The sequence below is a fragment of the Hippocampus zosterae genome, chromosome 8, assembly GCF_025434085.1.
Source record: "Hippocampus zosterae strain Florida chromosome 8, ASM2543408v3, whole genome shotgun sequence".
NCBI lineage: Eukaryota > Metazoa > Chordata > Actinopteri > Syngnathiformes > Syngnathidae > Hippocampus > Hippocampus zosterae.
Window position 1 is genome coordinate 6,669,351 of NC_067458.1, and position 20,996 is coordinate 6,690,346.

The following is a 20,996-nucleotide window of genomic DNA, read 5'->3' on the forward strand; positions in this document are numbered from 1 at the left end:
ATGAGGCTTTCACAGTTCAGTGGGGGGAATTTTGGCTCACTCATCTTTGCAGAATTGTTGTAATTCAGCCACTTTGGAGGGTTTTTGGACATGAACTGCCTTTTAAGGTCATGCCCCAGCATCTCAAGAGGATTCAGATCAAGACTTTGACTAGGCCACTCCAAAGTCTTCACTTTGTTTTTCTTCAGCCTTTCTGAGGTGGACTTGCTGGTGTGTTTTGGATCATTATCCTGCTGCAGAACCCCAGGTCCCTTCAGCTTGACGTCGCAGATGGCCTGACATTCTCCTTCAGGATTCAATTCATGGTTCCATTTATCACAGCAAGCCTTCCAGGTCCTGAAGTAGCTAAACAGCCCCAGAACATCACACTACCACCACCATTTTCACTGGTGGTATAATGTTCTTTCTCTGAAATGCGGTGTTACTCTTATGCCAGATTTCTTGAGAACAAGTGTGGCAGTAATCAAGCCTGGGCTTGGCTCGAGAAATTGAATTCAGGTATGATAAAACACGGTTATGTTGTAACGGGAGGCCAAACACTTTTTCACACAGGGCCATGTAGATTTGGATTTTTTTCTCCTTTAATACTAAAAACCTCCCTTTAAAAACTGCATTTTGGGTTTATTTGTGTTATCTTTGACTAATATTTAAACTGAGTTGATGATCTGAAACATTGAGAACACAATGAGAACATCGAGTTATCATTTTATTTCAGTAAGCTTTTGTACACAAAATATGTGAATGTGGACATTTAAATCTCCGGCAGGCAGCATTTCAGCTGGAAAGTCTCCGATTTTTGACCTTTAAACCCGGCAGGGGGCGCGTTGTCTCGCGCGTGTCTATGTGTGTGTGCGCGTGGACTGTGGACCCTCCCCCTGCCACTGCAGGCGCCCCCATCGCCCTCGACAGCGGATCACTGAGGACCATAGGAAGAGCTCTCCCGGGTGGGCCTGTAAAATGGTGAAAGTAACGACCTCGAAGACCAAGCCGTATACGGACCAAAAACCCGGAACGAGCGGCCTGAGGAAGAGGGTGACTGTGTTCCAGCAGAACGAACATTATGCTGAGAACTTCATCCAGAGCATTATCTCTGTCATCGAGCCAGCTGAGCGCCAGACAGCCACTCTGGTGGTGGGGGGCGACGGCAGGTTCTTCATGAAAGACGCCATTCAGCTCATCGTTCAGATTGCAGCCGCCAATGGGGTCAGTAGAGGAATGAACCCCGTAGGACCGGTTCTCTTTTTGGATGAGCTAATGTTTGATAGCTAACTGTCGAATTACGTCTCATTTGATTAACACGTAAATGTCGGAACTTTTACGACACGTTGAAAGGTTTTGCTGCAACATATTTCACAGACCATTCAAGAGTCAGCAACCTCGCAAGCAATACACCGTAACCTGGTTTGTTCAGTCAGCCATGTCATGTAGGGTTTCGTTCTTTTTTTACTACGGTGCACTCGAAAAATTGAAGTCAAGTCTGCTCCAGAGCCATCGTGAATACTGTGCATTACGGTAATCTGCCGCCAGCGAGCGGCGTTTGCCACCTTCAAAATAAAAGCGCCCCAACTAATGCATCACAGATTACCGTAATGCACAGTATTTCGAATCTCTGGAGGGGCTGGCTTGATTTCAATTTTGCGAGTGCTGGCAGGTCTGACCGCAGCCTTTTCGTCGGTGTTTTGTTGTCGGGGTGATCGTCCGACGTTCTTGTTTCCCCAGGCTTTTAAATTTTGTCATAGATTAACATCTTGCATGTATGTGTGAATATGGCTTAGGTTTTGTCCAGACAGCAAATGGTTATATAGCCAGTTCAATATAGCCGATCATCAGACTCGCTTTTCTGCCATGGTCTTTATGTTGGCAAATATACATACCTTTAGCATTCATGACAAAACTAGCCCGTTCGATTTAATATTGAGAGCGTTTCACAAGCGAGTGCAAACAAGTTTAGATGCGTTTCATCACTTGTGGCGTGTGGCAAGATGCTTCATTGCCCCAATGCAGATGCTGGGACACTTGTTAGTCACTAGGGGGCGTGATACGGGGTCGTGACGTCTGCCAGTTTTTTTGACGGACATAATATTCAGTTTAACATTCAAGTAACATTTTTGTCAATATGAACATGAAGTCCGACAGAGCGCAAAAGCAACACATTCTCGCTGTATGTAAATTCTTCACAAGGATTTGCCCTGGAGCAAATTTAACCCAGTTGCGTTCACACGTGCAAATTTACACTGGTGCTGCTTCACAAACAAGCATTTGCTCCGGAGCAAATTTTTAAACCACCTCCCTGAGGTGGATCAAATTTGGTCCGGTGTAAGCTCTTTTCCGGGGCTGCGCCGGAGCTAATTTGCACGTGTGAACGCTCTACTGGGGCAGCCCCGGCGTAGCACCGGACCAAATCTTGCCGTGTGAACAGCCCTATAGTGTGATGGGTCTCCAATTTTCTCATAACAAATGGTCTTTATTCAGTTTGGGAATTAAAGAAATTGAACCCTGTTTTCATAGTTGTGGACATTTTTTTCCTATGCATTCATTAAACATTTTTTCTCTCTACAAAAATGAATGTAAAACTCCAAAGAGATCCCATCCATACTAGGGTGTCTTTTCATTGAGTGGAGGGCCTCTGAGATTTCAGCTCTTGCAATGCTGTAAAATCTGTTCTTTTTCCTATTATGCTTTTACAGGGCCAAAAAAATAAATTGAATTTTTGTTTTCCCCAAACTCCAACCATTTGGCTTATTAACCATTAGGGCATAATTAAATTCATCTCCAATTATTATCTGTGCTTCATTGTATTTGTTTTTAAGATCGGTAACTTTAATGCAAATGTTTGTAAACATTACTCTGGATTGAGCGACAATGTTCTGACTATAAAGATTACAGGTTATAGTTGCATAGTAGTCTACTTAAGTTACAAAAATAATCAAACTACCATCCTGCGAAAAGAAATCATTCGATTGTGTCTCCTTTATATTTATTAAGTGAAATACTGACCCCTGCTGACCGAGATGTGCCATGACTAAAGTAATATTTGCTTCCCCATTGAGCTTTCCAAAATTTGACATCACAACTTTCTGAGTGAGTTGTTTGCAAGAAAAAAGAAAAACTTTTCCGTCGACAAAACATAAAAATTGATTTTTTCTCTTTGTATTATCTTGAATACCTCTAACCATGAGAGATATTAATTTAAAAGAACGAAGGTTCGGGTCTGTCATTAGAAAACATAAAATGGGAAAAGAGAACTGTGTGTCTGGACGAATAACTCTGAAATATTAAAGAAAGCTTAACACTAACTTAATCTCTAAATCAGGGTTGTCAAACTCACACGTTTGTCATTTTAGTTACCGTTTCTCTTGGAGGGCCGTTATGACTGAAACCATACAAAAGTCCAAAATTACAATTTATTCCACTATTGTTTAAATTACTGTAATGTGTGGTTTGGTAACAAGAAAAAGCTTGCATCCATCCATCCATCCATCCATCCATCCATCATCTACCGCTTATCCGGGGCCGGGTCGCGGGGGCAACAGCTTTAGCAGGGAAGCCCAGACTTCCCTCTCCCTAGCTACTTCTTCCAGCTGTCCCCGGGGGATCCCGAGTCGTTCCCAGGCAAGCTGGGTGACATAGTCTCTCCAGCGTGTCCTGGGTCTTCCTCGGGGTCTCCTCCCGGTGGGACATGACCGGAACACCTCACCGGGGAGGCGCTCAGGAGGCATCCGAATCAGATGCCCAAGCCACCTCATCTGGCTCCTCTCGATGTGGAGGAGAAGCGGCTCGACTCTGAGCCCCTCCCGGATGACTGAGCTTCTCACCTTATCTCTAAGGGAGAGCCCGGACACCCTGCGGAGAAAACTCATTTCAGCCGCTTGTATCCGGGATCTCGTTCTTTCGGTCACGACCCATAGCTCGTGACCATAGGTGAGGGTTGGGACGTAAATTGACCGGTAATCGACCGGTAATCGACCGGTAAATTGAGAGCTTCGCCTTTTGGCTCAGCTCCTTCTTCACCACGACAGACCGATACAACGTCCGCATCACAGCAGACGCTGCACCGATCCGCCTGTCGATCTCCCGCTCCCTCCTACCCCCACTCGTGAACAAGACCCCAAGATACTTGAACTCCTCCACTTGGGGTAAGATCTCCTCCCCGACCCGGAGGGGGCACTCCACCCTTTTCCGACTGAGGACCATGGTTTCAGATTTGGAGGTGCTGATTTTCATCCCAACCGCTTCACACTCGGCTGCGAAACGCTCCAGTGAGAGTTGGAGAGCCCCGTTTGAAGGAGCCAACAGCACCACATCATCTGCAAAAAGCAGGGATGCAATACTGAGGCCCCCAAAACGGACCCCCTCAACGCTTCGGCTGCGCCTAGAAATTCTGTCCATAAAGGTTATGAACAGAATCGGCGACAACGGGCAGATTGGCGGAGTCCTACCTCCACTGGAAACGATTCCGACTTACTGCCGGCAATGCGAACCAAACTCTGACATCGGTGGTATAGTGACCGAACAGCCCGTATCAGGGGGTTCGGTACCCCATACCCACGAAGCACCCCCCACAGAACTCCCCGAGGGACACGGTCAAACGCCTTCTCCAAGTCCACAAAACACATGTAGACTGGTTGGGCGAATTCCCACATACCCTCAAGGACCCTGCTAAGGGTGTAGAGCTGGTCCACTGTTCCACGGCCGGGACGAAAACCACACTGCTCCTCCTCAATCTGAGGCTCGACTTCCTGACGGACCCTCCTCTCCAGCACCCCTGAATAGACCTTACCAGGGAGGCTGAGGAGTGTGATCCCTCTGTAGTTGGAACACACCCTCCGGTCCCCCTTTTTAAAAAGAGGCACTACCACCCCGGTCTGCCAATCCAGAGGCACTCTCCCTGTTGTCCACGCGATGTTGCAGAGGCGTGTCAACCAGGACAGCCCCACAACATCCAGAGCCTTGAGGAACTCCGGGCGGATCTCATCCACCCCTGGGGCCTTGCCACCGAGGAGCTTTTTAACCACATCGGTGACTTCAACCACAGAGATAGGAGAGCCCACCTCAGAGTCCCAAGGCTCTGCTTCCTCCAAGGAAGGCGTGTTGGTGGAGTTGAGGAGGTCTTCGAAGTACTCTGCCCACCGGTTCACAACGTCCCGAGTCGAAGTCAGCAGCGCCCCATCCCCACTGTACACAGTGTTAGTGGTGCACTGCTTCCCTCTCCTGAGACGTCGGATGGTGGACCAGAATTTCCTCGAAGCCGTCCGGAAGTCGGCTTCCATGGCCTCACCGAACTCTTCCCACGCTCGGGTTTTTGCCTCGGCGACCACCGAAGCCGCGGCCCGATTGGCCAATCGATACCCGTCAGCTGCCTCTGGGGTACCACAGGCCATAAAGGCTCGATAGGACTCCTTCTTCAGCTTGACGGCATCCCTTACTGCTGGTGTCCACCAGCGAGTACGGGGGTTGCCGCCACGACAGGCACCAACCACCTTACGGCCACAACTCAGATTGGCCGCCTCAACAATAGAGGCACGGAACATGGTCCACTCGGGCTCAATGTCCCCCGCCTCCCCCGGAACACGGGAAAAGCTCTGTCGGAGGTGGGAGTTGAAACTCCTTCTGACAGGGGATTCCGCCAGACGCTCCCAACAAACCCTCACAATACGTTTGGGTCTGCCAGGACGGACCGGCATCTTCCCCCACCATCGGAGCCTACTCACCACCAGGTGGTGATCAGTTGACAGCTCCGCCCCTCTCTTCACCCGAGTGTCCAGAACATGCGGCCGCAAATCCGATGATACAACTACAAAGTCGATCATCGAACTGCGGCCTAGGGTGTCCTGGTGCCAAGTGCACATATGGACACTCTTATGTTTGAACAAGGTGTTCGTTATGGACAATCCGTGACGAGCACAGAAGTCCAATAACAAAACACCACTCGGGTTCTGATCGGGGGGGCCGTTCCTCCCAATCACGCCCCTCCAGGTCTCACTGTCATTGCCCACGTGAGCATTGAAGTCCCCCAGCAGAACAAGGGAGTCCCCAGCAGGAGTACTCTCCAGCACACACTCCAGGGACTCCAAAAAGGGTGGGTATGCTGAGCTGCTGTTTGGTGCATATGCACAAACAACAGTCAGGACCCGTCCACCCACCCGAAGGCGGAGGGAGGCAACCCTCTCGTCTACCGGTGTGAACCCCAATGTACAGGCACTGAGCCGGGGGGCAATGAGTATGCCCACACCTGCTCTGCGCCTCTCACCGTGAGCAACTCCAGAGTGGAAGAGAGTCCAACCCCTCTCGAGAGAACTGGTACCAGAACCCAGGCTGTGTGTGGAGGCAAGTCCGACTATATCCAGTCGGAAATTCTCTGCCTCACACACAAGCTCGGGCTCCTTCCCTGCCAGAGAGGTGACATTCCATGTCCCAAGAGCTAGGTTCTGCAGCCGAGGATCGGACCGCCAGGGTCCCCGCCTTTGGCTGCCGCCCAGCTCACATTGCACCCGACCCCTTTGGCCCCTCTCATGGGTGGTGAGCCCATGGGAAGGGGGACCCACGTTGCCTCTTCGGGCTGTGCCCGGCCGGGCCCCATGGGTGTAGGCCCGGCCACCAGGCGCTTGCCAACGAGCCCCACCTCCAGGCCTGGCTCCAGAGGGGGGCCCCGGTGACCCGCGTCCGGGCAAGGGAAACCGAGATCCATTTATCGTAATCATCATTGGGGTCTTTGAGCCGTGCTTTGTCTGGCCCCTCACCTAGAACCTGTTTGCCATGGGTGACCCTGCCAGGGGCATAAAGCCCCAGACAACTTAGCTTCTAGGATCATTGGGACACACAAACCCCTCCACCACGGTAAGGTGACGACTCACGGAGGGGAAAAAAAAAAGCTTACAATATGTCTCTTATTCATGATTATTATTAATTATCATTCTTAAAGAGAAGAGAAGAGAAGAATCTGTGCTTGGTGGTTGCGCCTTCTCGGTAGCACGCGTGTACCGGCACTGATTTTCATTGGGAGGAATATCGGTGCTATTTGACTGTCACCGCTGGACAGCACCCGGGGGTTTAAATGGACACTGCTTCATTTAATTTAGTTGAGGTCAACACTGACAAGCTGTACAGCAAATGGATGTACAAACGATACAAGACAATGCAGCTTGATTTAGAAAGCGCTTTCACAACAGCTGCAGCTGTAACAAAGCGCTTTACATCAAATAACAAAGTAATTTAACAGTACATAACATAAAACATGGACAGTAAAATAACATGATCTGTGATCACAAATGGCCAAAGTTGCACAAAGATGATGGCACTTAACGCCATTGTGACACCAGTGGCTTGTTAAGAAATGACGGAGTTGGGAAATTGCATCAGGTTTTACTCAAGAATATCACTCAGTTTTCATTACAGTACAGACAAGGTATCGTAGTGTTCTAATAACACTTCTCAACAAATGTTTACCATTTTTCTTTCAATCGCAGATGTAAGTAGTCCTTTTTAGATGCGTTTGTGGAATGATTCGCTGTGTCAGGTATTTATAGTTTTTAAAACATAGTACGGTGGAGCCCCGGGCTCCGCTGTGTTTTGGCACCTGCAGATCCACCTATTTGTGGATTTTTTATATATATATATTTTTTTTTACCCCCCATATTTTTAGAGTGATATTTTATGTAGACACAGGGCGGCAGGGTAGAGAGTGGTTAGCACGTCCGCCTCACAATGCAGAGGTGCAGTGTTCGATTCTGGCTCCTGCCATTCTGTGTGGAGTTTGCATGTTCTCCCCGTGCATGTGTGGGTTGTCTTCGGGCTGCTCCCACATTCCCAAAACATACATGGCAGGTGAATGGAACGTGGGAAGGAAACCGGATTACCCGGAGAAAACCCACACAGGCACGGGGAGAATATGCAAACTCCACACGGGAAGGCTTAAGCTGGGATTGAACCCATGACATCTGCAGTGTGAGGTCAAGGTGCTGACCACCGGGCCGCCCCACACATGCATACACATATAATAAAAAAAAGGTAGTGAGGGTTTAACAATACTCTACTTACCATCCATTTTCTAATCTGCTTTTTTTCCTCACGAGGGCCGCGGGAATGTTGGCTGACTTTGGGCATTAGGCGCGTCACACCCTGAACTGGCCCCCAGCCAATTTCAGGGCACACATAGACAAACAAACATTCACTCCCATTATTGGAGAATTACAGCCAATCCCTAAAACCAGTGTCACACCTTTTTAGTATTTGAATTTTTGCCTCATTTTGCAGATTGGTCGCCTGGTGATTGGTCAGGATGGCATCATGTCCACCCCCAATGTGTCCTGTGTGATCCGCAAGCTGCAGGCAGTGGGTGGGATCATTCTAACAGCCAGCCACAACCCGGGGGGTCCCAACGGAGACTTTGGTATCAAGTTCAACATCTCCAATGGAGGTGAATAAAGAACGAGCACAACTATTAATCTTACTATTAGAGGTTTATTGTTTAGATTTAGTCTAGAGTTGGTCATGTGAAAGTTTGTACTGTCTGCAGGTCCTGCTCCAGAGGGTATTACAAACAAAATCTTTGAGATCAGCAAAAGCCTTCAGGAGTATTACATCTGCCCGGAGCTCAAAGCGGATCTGTCAAAGATTGGCAAGCAGACCTTTGATGTGGAGGGTTTCAAACCTTTCATAGGTAGGTTTTATTTTTCCATTTACAATTTGTGTGCTGTGAAAAAGAGAATACATGTTTTTCAAAAAGAATACACCCTGATTTTGAGAACATTTGCACCTTTCTTCATTGTGCTCTACATCATCTTTGTCTCAGTGGAGATCGTGGACTCTGTTGAGGCCTATGCAGATATGCTGAGGGGGATCTTTGACTTTGCTACACTGAAGGAGCTTCTCTCTGAAGCCAATCACATTAATGTCCGCCTGGACGCAATGCATGGAGGTACAAAAAAAAGCAACATCTCTTTGATTGGATCCCAACAATGTTTTGCAGATGCGTCTCATGTGGTTTCCTGTGTGGTTTCCTGTACATTAAATGTAATGAATTGGCACATCATTGAGATTAACATTTGTCATTTGTGCTTTTTTGTCAGTGGTTGGTCCTTATGTGAAGAAGATAGTGTGTGGGGAGCTGGGTTCTCCAGCCAACTCTGCAGTCAACTGTGTCCCCAAGGAGGACTTTGGCGGGCATCATCCTGACCCAAACCTGACTTATGCTGCAGACCTGGTGAACGCCATGAAAAGCGGAGAGTATGACTTTGGAGCCGCCTTCGATGGTGATGGCGTAAGCAAACATCCTTTTTTTTTGGAAAAGGATTTGGTAGAAAGAGTCCCTGAAGAACACGGTTTGTCAAGACCAGTGAGATGCGTTTAAGACGCTATGTTAGCAATTATGTCAGCTCTAAACAGATTTTTCTCGATACCGTAAAAGTTGTTTTCTTGTAGGTCAGTAACTAACATATCCCAGAGATGTTCGACATGTTCAATGTGGGAGATTGTATCACTTCCATGTTCGTTAAGCTGCATGAGCCACGTAACACAAATCCATTTTTTTGTTGTTGTTCTATTGGGGTGTTCACACAGCACACATTTGCATCAGTGCTGCGCCAATGTATTTTGTCGCGATATATCTTACACCGGTGTAAATTTTGGGGAGCATTCACACGTATAAAGCTACTTACTAAAGAGTAGCATGTTGACCCCGGTGCAGCCCCTCTTGCATTCACAGCAGTTCCTGTGGCCGTGCAATACGATCGTAATAATACGGTAATAAAACATGCGCATGCGTAAAGTGTACTTCCTTTTCCCCGCCTTGTTTGTGACATATCAAAAAACCTTGGTTTATACAGTACTTCTCCAGGCAAATCAATGCTGTGGTCTATCCGACACTGTAAAAGGATGAGAGAGATGCAAGTTATGCAATACCCGGAGGTAATCAACTCTTCTCACGCGTAGCGAGTCTACCCCACACGTCCCATTTTATGTCAGTGCCGCCCCGCAAATTAGCATTTACTCTGGAGTAAGTTTTTATACCACCTCCTGGGCAGGGTTAAAATTGGTCCGGTTAAAGCTGTTTTCATGGGCGACACCGGGATAACTTTGTACGTGTGAACGCTCTACGGGGGGCGGGGGGTGGCAGCCCCGGTGCTATGCTCTCCGGTGTAAAAGTTGCCGTGTGAACACCCCTCGTGTCACAATGCCATGCCATACGGTGTTTTAGAAGTAACACATGGAATCGGATGTATCGCACATACAGCGTAAATGCACCGATCGGATATACCCTGTCATTTAAATACACTAATTGGTGACGTATATAGACACCTGCATCTGCCCAACCAACTCAAGTAAATAATTTAAGATAACACCTGGTGTAAATCTAAACGACAACAAACGCATATATCATGAAATAGGCTCTCATTCTTCTACAAGTGTGTCGATCGTTAGCTAGAGACAAAAACTGTGATGATGGCCAATGCGGTCATGTCGAGGGTTACCCTCTATTAAATCTGTTTGCAGGAATAGACCCACCCAAACGGGGTGTCATTTTTAATGTTTTTATTTTTTATACATAATTGTTTATGTCGGCGTTGTCACTGCCCAGTGTAGACACTTGGAGAATAATTGATGTGCAATTTGGCCTCGTGTTCCATATGACACTTGTGTCACTTGTAATTTAAATAGACCGTGTCGTTGTCAATGAAAAATGAATATGGGCATTCAATCTGCATTGGACACTTTGATCTGTATTGTAAATCCCGACCAAGAGAATGAGACAATTTCAACTTTGTGACGTACAGTAGAAGAGAATGTGTTTAGTAATTGTATTGATCATGATAATGGTTCATAACTCATGTTTTTGTTTTTTTTCTTTGAATGTGACGAATGATTGCTTCTGTGGCGTTGCCGACCCTTTTGTGGCTTTGCCGCTTGCCCCCTTTCAGGACCGTAACATGGTGCTCGGCAAACATGGATTTTTTGTGAACCCGTCGGACTCCGTGGCTGTTATTGCTGCCAACATTACCAGCATTCCGTACTTCCGGAAGTCTGGTGTGAAGGGACTGGCCCGCAGTATGCCCACAAGTGGAGCCCTGGACAAGTACAGAACACGGAACTCTTAGTCAAATGCACAAAAAAAAAAAACAAATTATGAGCTTTAGTGTGTGTGTGTGCGTGTGCGCGTGCGTGTGTCTGTGTGCGTGTGTGATAATCTATTCTAGTGTGGCCAAAGCGCTGCAAATGGAACTATATGAGACTCCAACAGGGTGGAAATTCTTTGGGAACTTAATGGATGCAGGAAAACTGTCACTGTGTGGAGAAGAGAGCTTTGGCACCGGTAAGTAAAAGTATGCATTTAACCCAAGACTCTTAAAGGTAGAACACTGCAAGAATACCTAAAAGCCTCACTCCGTCCTTTTTTTTGAACAACCAGGCTCCGATCATATTCGGGAGAAGGACGGCCTGTGGGCAGTACTCGCATGGTTGTCAATCTTAGCCAGTCGGAAACAGAGCGTGGAAGAGATCATGAAGGACCACTGGCAAAAGTTTGGCAGAAACTTCTTCACCAGGTAAGAAGAAAATGACCACCAACGTGACCGTGTTTTTATTTTGATTTGATCATATTTATTGTATTATAATTGGCTTATGAATAACAAATAACAACATTGAACCCTTAACTGTCGCTGTTGTGTGGATCGACATGTGATGGATGGAGCAAGGCTGTGGAGTATTGGATAGGTCAATGCCAGTCCGCAAGCCAATCTGTAGTGGAGCTGGTTATTTCGCCATTGTCTCACTCCGTGCACCGCACGTGGCATGACACTTCAGGGAAAATGGATTTTTGGGGGCTTGTATGCATATCTTGATGGCTAACGGCACACTTTTAAGTGTTAGGAATGGGCCAAGGTTTTATGACTCAGTCACTCACAATTGAAGCCGATAGCCGATGGTGAAATGAAAGCGCCCAATACTCATGACCAGAAAGTGCACACTTGGACTTGTTTTTATCAATTGTGATTAGCCTTTGCACATGTTTACAGCAGTGATAATGAAACATATTTAATGAAATTAAAACACACATTTCGAAATACCGGTAAATAGAGAAACTTAATCAAGGTCTACTTGGGTTTGAAGCGGGTTGTTATCCAAAAAAGCACCTTGAGGAGAAAAAGGAAAAGAGCTTCCCAGTATTATATTTGGTTAGCTTGCTTTAACATGTTATTGCCAGTGAACAATCATGTATGCCAATTAAAACACTGAGATCTGGATGGAATAATTGACAAACAGCCTGTAACAACTTTAATACGTGATGTTAACGTTTTGTTCAAAATAACATTTATCCTGTAGGCTACCAAAATATTCAAGGAGCTAAATAATACAGTATCTATCTAGTTCAGTGGTTCTTAACCTTGTAGGAGGTACCGAACCCAACCAGTTCATATGCACGTTCATCAAATCCTTCATTAGTGAAAAATAAAAATGATTTTTTTTTACAATCAAGACATTAAAAACTGAAAAAAGTAAATTAACTTACATGTCATAAATATTGTTGTTTTTTTGTTTTAATTGTATGACAGTCACACGTTGACGACTGAGCGAACTAATGTCATGTGATCATCTGCAGCCAGCGATGGCCAAGCAGGTGTCATAACTAATTGACATCTTGAGTCGGGTGTGTCTTAACCTCCACGGCAAAGGCTCCGTCGAACCCCTGAGACGATTTCACTGAACCCCTGGGGTTCGATCGAACCCAGGTTTTGGCATTGTTATCAACCAATATGAGCTGTCTTTCAGAGGTGGGGTGCAGCTTTCCAACAACTCTGATGATAGACCATGTTTTTATGCGTGTAAACTGAAGTTACCAATGCTTTCCGTTTTGATATAGAAATATGGATTGACTTAAGTACACACAAACTTTTCGATCAGGTATGATTACGAGGAGGTCGACTCAGATGCTGCCAATCAAATGATTAAGGACCTGGAAACGGCAATGTTCAACCCATCCTTTGTGGGGAAGAAGTTCTCATCGGGTGATAAAACGTACGAGGTGGCAATCGCAGACAACTTTGCCTACACAGATCCTGTGGATGGGAGTGTTTCCAAAAACCAGGTCAGGAGTCTCAAGAGAATTGCTGACTTTGTCAGATGTTTTTTTTTTTAATCTGAAATAAATATACTGCTCAAAAAATAAATAAAGGGCACAGTGAAACAGCACAACGTAACTTCAAGTGTTGCCTTTTATTTATTTATTTTCAGCAGTTTACGTTCACCTAAAGCAGAGGTCGGCACCCCAAAATGTTGAAAGAGCCACCCCAAAAAACAAATATGTCTGGAGCCGCAAAAAAATGAAAAGCCTTATATAAGCCTTACATTGAAGGCAACACATGTATGAATGAATCTATATTAGCTATATTTGCCTACTATCAAAATGACTAAGTTGGCTACGAATACACAATGAGCCTTCATGATTAAATGTTTTTTCCCTGCAATGCATCCTGTTTGCATCTGTTTGCAAGACAAGACCCACTAAAAAATGGTTTTCATTTGCATCCTGCTAATAGAAATTTGTGTCGCAGGCCATGACGCAAATCCTCGTTGACAGAAACATTGACGTTTAATATTTGTTCTACACATTTTTAAAGCATTGGAAAACATTACAAATGTTTGTGTCATGTTTGTCCTCCTACAGAAACCGTATTAAATCAAAAATATATTAAACCTCCCCCATATTTTTCCATTTTCAAACATTTCTGACAAAGCTCCAGGGAGCCGCTATGGCGACGCTAAAGAGCCACATGCAGCTCTGGAGCCGCGGGTTGCCGGCCCCTGACCTAAGGAATACAGTAAATACTGTACTTGTTACATTTCCCTTTTTTGGACTTGTCCACTGATCGGTCCTTCACTATGCTGTTCTCGTAGGGCCTCAGGATTATCTTTGCTGACGGTTCTCGGATTATTTTCCGTCTCAGCGGCACTGGAAGTGCAGGCGCAACCATCAGGCTGTATATTGATAGCTACGAAAAGGACCCCCAGAAGATTTACCAGGACCCTCAGGTCAGAACTTTTCAGTTGATATCAGCGAGAGTAACCATCCACCCATTTTGTATGCTGCTTGTCGTCACTCCAGCCATGTGTGGCAAATGTGTTAACCACTGTTTATTGATATTGGTCATCTCAATGATACCCTTCCCGGTTTCGTTGTTATTGCCCTCATGAGCAATGAAGTCCCCCAGAAGGGGTCTACAAAAAGGGTGGCTACTCCGAACTGCTGTTTGGTGCATGGGCACAAAACAACAATCGGGAGCCCCCCCCACACACACACACAGCCGAAAATGGAGGGAGGCTACACTCTCATCCATCAGGGTAAACCACAATAAGCATAGGCCCACACCCGCTCAGTGGTTCTCCCCGTGGGCGAGTTCTGCGCGGAATAGAGTCCAACCCTTTGCTCTGGTACAGTACCAGAGCCCAAGCCTTGTGTGGTGCTGAGCGCGACTAGATCACGTTCAACCTGGCATACCATTTTAGGCACCTTTCCTGCCAGAGAGGTGACATTCCACACCCATTGAGCTAGCATCCATAGTCGGGAATTGGACCGCCGAGGTCCCCGCGTTTGGCCGCGACCCAGATGTTTTCCCCTGGGCTCCCACAGGGGGTGAGCCCATGGGAAGGGGGACGCACGTTACCTTTTTGGGCTGGGCGGTGACCCACGTCAATGCGAGGAAAAACAAGATCCAAAAGTTTTTCTCACCTTATGAGGTTCTTGAGCTGTGCTTTGTCTGGTACCTCAGCTCGGACCTGTTTGTTATGGGTGTCCCTGCCAGGGGCAGAAAGCCGAAAATCTCACCCCAAAAAGGGTGAGAGTTCATTGTCCAGAACTGAAGCAAAAATCATATGCTTCGTTCAGTTTTATTGTTGTGCAAATGTGCAGGTTGCCAAAAGAAAAGTCACATATTTAGGATGTGTGTATATGGTGGCTCTGTGCAGGTGATGTTGGCGCCCTTGGTAGACATCGCCTTGAAGGTTTCACGGCTTCATGAGAAAACTGGACGCACCGGCCCCACTGTGATCACATGATTCCTCTGCCACACTGCCTCCACTCACCATGCGCAATGATAACCTTTTTGTCCTCTGTATTTCATTTTGGTCATACTAAAAGAACTGGGCAAAACACAGGACACGGTTTGACACTTCCGTTATTTCAGTTGGTATGTGGGATTCTTGCGAAAAAGGGAAAGTTGTTAATGGTACTGCCTTACACAGATACGTTTATTTTAATGTTGTAGCATTTCAGTCATAAAAAGTGTACAGTATATAGGAGAATTAACGTTTAAAGCGTGATCTACTGTGTTGTCCGGTTTGATCCTAAACACTGTGACAAATAACTAACTGAAAATGAGAAATGTGGGGGTTATTTCATCCTTCCTTGTCCTTCATCTTGGTGGACCTGGTGCCTTCCCCTCTTCTTCCAGACCAGCCAGAACCACGAAACCACCATCAAAGTGATGCATTAAAAATAAAGTAAACTAAATGGTCATCAATAATTGTGGTCCTGTTTAGATTTACTCGGGCTAGGCTACATATGACAGTTGGAGTTGCAGATAATTTCCCCCACTCATACAGATGCTGTGGAAACATGCTGTCTATTTCATTCGACACACCAGCGCAAACTCTTAAGAGCCAATGTAAGACAAATTATTTCCTGACAAAAAACATAATTTAATTGAATAAAGTTTGCAGTGTAGTAGAAATGAACAGCATACACCGTACTTTATTGATACTTTACTGAGCTAAACGATACGACTCTTACAGTGCAATAAAACCTCCATGAGCATGAATATCAAAACGGCATCAATCTCTAAACTGAGTTGGAGGACAAATCTTTGTGCTCTAAGTACAACTAAATGAGTTTGTACTGTGACGATCAAAGTGTTTGGTTTGTCTAAGCCCCTCAGGAGTTTCTTTAGGTGGACAAAGAAGCATAAATCCAATCCACGTTTGCTTCCTTAGTTGCAGTTTTTTTCTGGATAAGCCCGCTAATCGTTGCAAGTAAAAAAGCCGGACCATTTGTGACCCAAATTGGTGTCAACTTGCACAACTGCCATATCTGGGCTAAAATTGACTGCAATTTGGTTAATAGGAGTGAGGGTTAAATCTCAGGTGCAGCGGGAAGGCTGCATGTTTCTCTCTGAACATGACAGGGAAAATTGGCCTTAATCACGATGGTATACTTTGCAACAATTTATGTCATACATGTCAATGTGTCGTGGCTGCGACCATCAATTCACTAATCCCCCACCAAAGCGTACGGGTTAGTTAGGTTAAAGTTCTTGAGCTGGGATTAGTCAATCAGGTTGTATTTTCTCGTGAAAGAGTTTGCTCTGTAGCAAGAATGTCTTTAGCATTTCCCGGGATTTGTAAAAGCCGTTGGGACAGCTGTGTAGAGGCCTTGCAACATTATTCAGACCCATCGTGATAGTCACTACCTGGGCATCGTGATTGCATTGCACAAAGGCTTAGTAGTGTCATGCCAAATGTGTTCCCCGTGCTAATGTTGCTAATGGCCCACAGGCTGTATTTGGATTGGCTGTCATTACATCATGTAATCACAGAAAAGGATTACATTAGGATGGTCTGGTCTGCTGCTATTAAAGGACCAAATGGCCTTCTCCAGAGCTGGCATGCCGCCATGTTTACAGAGGGACCCATTCAGTTCACCCAAGAAAAGAGGGCAACGTGGCAGACAAAGACGTAATTCTCAAGACTACGAAATAAAGTTAAAGAATAAAAACGTTTCATATTTGCTGCTTGGCATATTGTGGTTCTCTGAGTTTAGACTGTCAACCAGGGGTCCCAACCACCATGTGTATACACACACGCGCACACGCACACACATATATAGATAGATATACACTGTACAGTGATCCCTCGCTATTTCGCGGTTCGTTTATCGCGGCTTCAGTGCATCGCGGATTTTTTCAAACATATTCATTAAAAAAAAGGGTTTTTTTTGGTTGTTTTTTTTTTAAGTCCACAAAAAGTCCACAAAAGGTCCACGAGAAGCAGCGAACTTCAGCAAAACAAAAGCGAGTCACATAGAACAACATATACTCCATGTACTGTTATTCTTAAATGAACCTAACTTATACATGTTTAAATCTATTAGTGTACAGCATTAATTCCTGTTAATTACTTCAAAATTTACTAATACATCTATGTATACCATTAAATTCTTCTAAATATTATGCACATGTACCTATATGGAGGGGGGGGGGGGGTCGCGACTTCGCAGATTTTTGTTTATCGCGGGTGGTTTTGGTCCCCATTAACCGCGATAAACAAGGGATTACTGTGTGTGTATATCCATTCATTCATTCATTTTCCGAACCGCTTAATCCTCACTAGGGTCGCGGGGGGTGCTGGAGCCTATCCCAGCTGTCTTCGGGCAGTTGCCAGCCAATCGCAGGGAACAAAGAGATGAACAACCATCCACGTTCACAGGTAGGGACAATTTGGAGTGTTCAATCAGTCTGCCATGTATGTTTATGGAATGTACCCGGAGAAAACCCACGCAGGCCCAGGGGGAACATGCAAACTCCTCACAGGGAGGCTGGAGCTGGAATTGAACTCGGTACCTTTGCACTGTGAGGTCGACGCGCTAACCACTGGGCCGCCCAGTATACACGCAGACACACACACTGACCCATAAATGTCAATATTCGTTGAAACAAGACATTTAGGATAAGCCAAGAGGAGAAAAATCCAGAGCATGCTAAATGGTCGATTGACAGCATGGAGAACATGCGTGTCACGATTTGATGGCTGGTACAGTGGACACAGACACACCTAATTTGAGTTTTTGGCTGCATTTGATGATCTGCTGCTGCTTTGTGTGCCACACTTTATTGAGTCATTATATTGTTAATTGACGCAAAGAAACTGAACGTGTATCTGTGATGTTTGTTATTAAAGTAATGTGAAAATAAATGATTTATTTCAAGTGATGCCAATTTAGGCACACCCTTACACTATCTAAATTCAGCAGGAAGCCGGGGCTGAATCATCTCCATACACTGGTTAACAAGATCTCTCAAGGGAGGATTCTGAAAGTCGATGGTAGGAAGGAAGTGAAGTTGGATTTGAATTAGATACACTAAGGAGAGCGCCGTAGGCCGCCTCCTGGACTTGACAAGCACCTGCAACATTATCCGTGAAGCCCTACACTTCATGGACAACATCACAGCAGAGACAGTTCACAGAGACCATACACCCCACTATTTCAAATCAAAGGTCATGACATTTTTGATATTCCCTATTTCTCTGAGGATAACAACAAATCCAAAAGATATTCAGAGAGGACAATATGCTCATTAAGAGGTTGGTATAATTAACTGTCACAGTCGGTCCAGTCTAGAGGACACTGAATTGGTACCAATGTTTTCCTTTTTATATCCTCCATGTGCGCACTCACATGAAATGCCAAAGTACGTGCTACAAATGAATCCCGTGAAACGCAACAAGGTGCATCGGCTTCAGTTTTGTTTTCCTGTTTAATTTAAAGCATGCTCATTTTTCATGCAAATTTTGTTTCAAGCATTCAAATCTCAAAAGTTGAAATCTGCTCTATAATTTTGTGTTACATGCATTACACCTTAATGGACCAAAATACAAACATGCAAACACTCAGGGTGCTCCAATTCTCTGAAAGAAAGCCACCTTTCATTATCATGAATGAGTCTTCGAGCATTACATAGAACCAAAACATACTGCCATCCAGGACAACAAAGGAGTGGTAGGATTTTTTTATTGACCCTTTTTTTTACATTTGCATTTCATTTTTGAGTAATATATCCAAAATATGGTTCAGCTAATAAAAATGTGCAAGGGGCTGTAAAAAGGCCCCTCGGCCGATTTTTTTGGTGGGCCCATTTTTATGGTGATTCCTAACGCAACCGGTGTGTTTTCTTTTCTAGTTATTTGAGTGGATCAATGTACCGCAAAGTGAGTTGTGGTTGTTCCATTTACGGACACCAGAGGGCGACACGTTGCTTCGAGGTAACCGTATGTTCCACAGTGTCTGCAGACTTTAGTGTGAGCGTGATTTTTAGTGGGCAGGATCGCGATCATTTGGACAGAAAGAGGAGAAAGTTAGGCGAGCTGAGCGGAGGAAAGACACTCAAACCAGCAAGAGGGCTGAGGCTCAACTTTGTGGCAGACGCGCACACAAGTCAGAGATTACGCACTCAGGACCTTGACTTGAAGTCGCTCACATTTTTGCTCTTGTCGAACTAAAACTTCTGACTGGTGGATGTTTAAAGCTGGCCAAGGTGTAACGCAGAGTCGAAGGAATGTATCCAATTCGGACCGCGCTGAGCGGATGTCTCCGGGGATGTCCAGGCTGGATGGTCGTGCTGCTCCTCGGCTTCCTGGACCTCAGCGTGTCGGGTGAGTCTTCAAACTTTTTAAACCACTCTACGCTCTGCATATACCCCGGATTTCTCAACCGTGCGCGCGTGGGTACAAATACAGTACATGTGAAAGATCATTGCGCTGATATTTCTCTGATGCTGTGAGTTCATCACATGTTGGAAAGGCAATTTAGGTCACCCACCACCGTGCGTGCCACTATGCACGTCTTTGTTTGCTTCCCCCATTGGGTTTTGTTTGGCCGTGATAATACCATACGTGTAATTTAAACAGTACCCCTTGCAAGCTCCCCTCTCATGTAAATGATCTTTGCTATTTAGTTGATGGGGCCCATTGTCAGTGAGCGGCATCCACACGGGGAAGGACTTGACTCCACAATAGGAGCCTCTTAGCCACTCAGCTGAAGAGCTATTGTGCCATCTAAAGATAAGCGGGAGGCCTTTTACTTCTATCTATCTATCTATCTATCTATCTATCTATCTATCTATCTATCTATCTATCTATCTATCTATCTATCTATCTATCTATCTATCTATCTATCTATCTATCTATCTATCTATCTATCTATCTATCTATCTATCTATCTATCTATCAAAATGGCTGTTTGCTTTTTGAAAGTGTTGGAAGACCTACATGTGGGTTTGACATCTCATCTGCAGCCATTGAACACTTTAACCAGGTACACCCCGAAAACTGTCATGAGCTGTGTTCTACTTTTTTTTTTGAGTGCAGTGCATATGGTCGTATTTTTATTCCATGGCAAAGCTGATTATTGTTGTTGACCCTGGTGTACCTGTCATTTTCCGTGTATGTTAAAAATAAGAGCACAGCTATTTTTTTTCCAATCGTGTACAAGGCAAGGTTGAGCTCTGGGACCAAGATTTATTTATTTATTTTTTGCCAGATGAAGATGTTTTCTGTGGCGGTTACAACTGTAATTTACATGTTCATTGAAAAAAAAAGAGCATTATGACACTGCAGCCTTCACAGGAGTAGTTGACTGCAGTCATCAGTGCAGAATGTTTCTTTTGTGGAAGTGATTCAGGACAGATGACAAGGAATACATTAAAAGCCATGGCTGTCTTTTAGTTGTAAGGCCTCAAAATAAATCAGTCAGGATTGTATTTCATGTTATATGTCCACTTGTCTAATCAATATTTGTATATAAACCTATTTAATATATTTTCTTTCACATCCAAATAGTCTAACACGGGACCTGAACCTTGAAACTGCTTCTAATATTTGAATATTATAACAAATGACATTCAACTCAACTGCAAGCTAATCACGTTTCTTTGTAAACGGCAAACCGGATTTCGGATTAGCACAAAAATGCACACTTGATATACACAGCCCAATTTAGCCCAACATTCATTTTTAAAGGCCTTTCATGAAATAAAAAGTGGGACATTTTAATGATCGTTGTTCCTCAAAAATTGGTGGGATTGAAAAAAATAGTTTACAACAAACAACCGGCAATGAAATCATAACTTTGTTGATGCAGGTCATAAAAGTAGCAGTTACTTATCACCAGTTATTGAAGCCATATGTTTTTAGGAGAAAAAAAAAGAGTAAGTGCAATTTTGTCTCGGTTCAGT

General features: G+C 45.0%; 3 protein-coding genes across 3 annotated transcripts in view; all 3 read left to right on the plus strand.

The window, feature by feature from the left end:
* The window catches only part of alg6 (ALG6 alpha-1,3-glucosyltransferase), a 273,870-nt gene that overhangs the window by 64,225 nt on the left and 188,649 nt on the right, over nt 1-20,996 (plus strand). The window lies entirely within an intron of this gene.
* pgm1 (phosphoglucomutase 1) lies at nt 858-15,515 on the plus strand. Its single transcript, XM_052073434.1, has 11 exons — nt 858-1,203; nt 8,254-8,416; nt 8,516-8,659; nt 8,792-8,917; nt 9,069-9,259; nt 10,917-11,071; nt 11,193-11,308; nt 11,405-11,540; nt 12,898-13,081; nt 13,891-14,025; nt 14,959-15,515. The coding sequence occupies exons 1-11, from the start codon at nt 958-960 to the stop codon at nt 15,046-15,048; spliced, it is 1,686 nt and encodes a 561-aa protein (XP_051929394.1). The 5' UTR covers nt 858-957; the 3' UTR covers nt 15,049-15,515.
* The window catches only part of ror1 (receptor tyrosine kinase-like orphan receptor 1), a 165,606-nt gene continuing 163,620 nt past the window's right edge, over nt 19,011-20,996 (plus strand). Inside the window, exon 1 of the mRNA XM_052073358.1 lies at nt 19,011-19,416. Within this exon, the coding sequence (XP_051929318.1) occupies nt 19,320-19,416 (97 nt within the window). The 5' untranslated portion in view covers nt 19,011-19,319. The remainder of the gene's footprint in view (nt 19,417-20,996) is intronic.

Excerpts from the sequence above, each read along its gene's own strand:
- pgm1 (XM_052073434.1), top strand. The coding sequence starts at position 958 with ATGGTGAAAGTAACGACCTCGAAGACCAAGCCGTATACGGACCAAAAA. Across the intron at positions 8,660-8,791 it reads GGGTTTCAAACCTTTCATAG|TGGAGATCGTGGACTCTGTT; the intron begins GTAGGTTTTATT and ends TCTTTGTCTCAG. Across the intron at positions 11,072-11,192 it reads ACAAGTGGAGCCCTGGACAA|TGTGGCCAAAGCGCTGCAAA; the intron begins GTACAGAACACG and ends AATCTATTCTAG.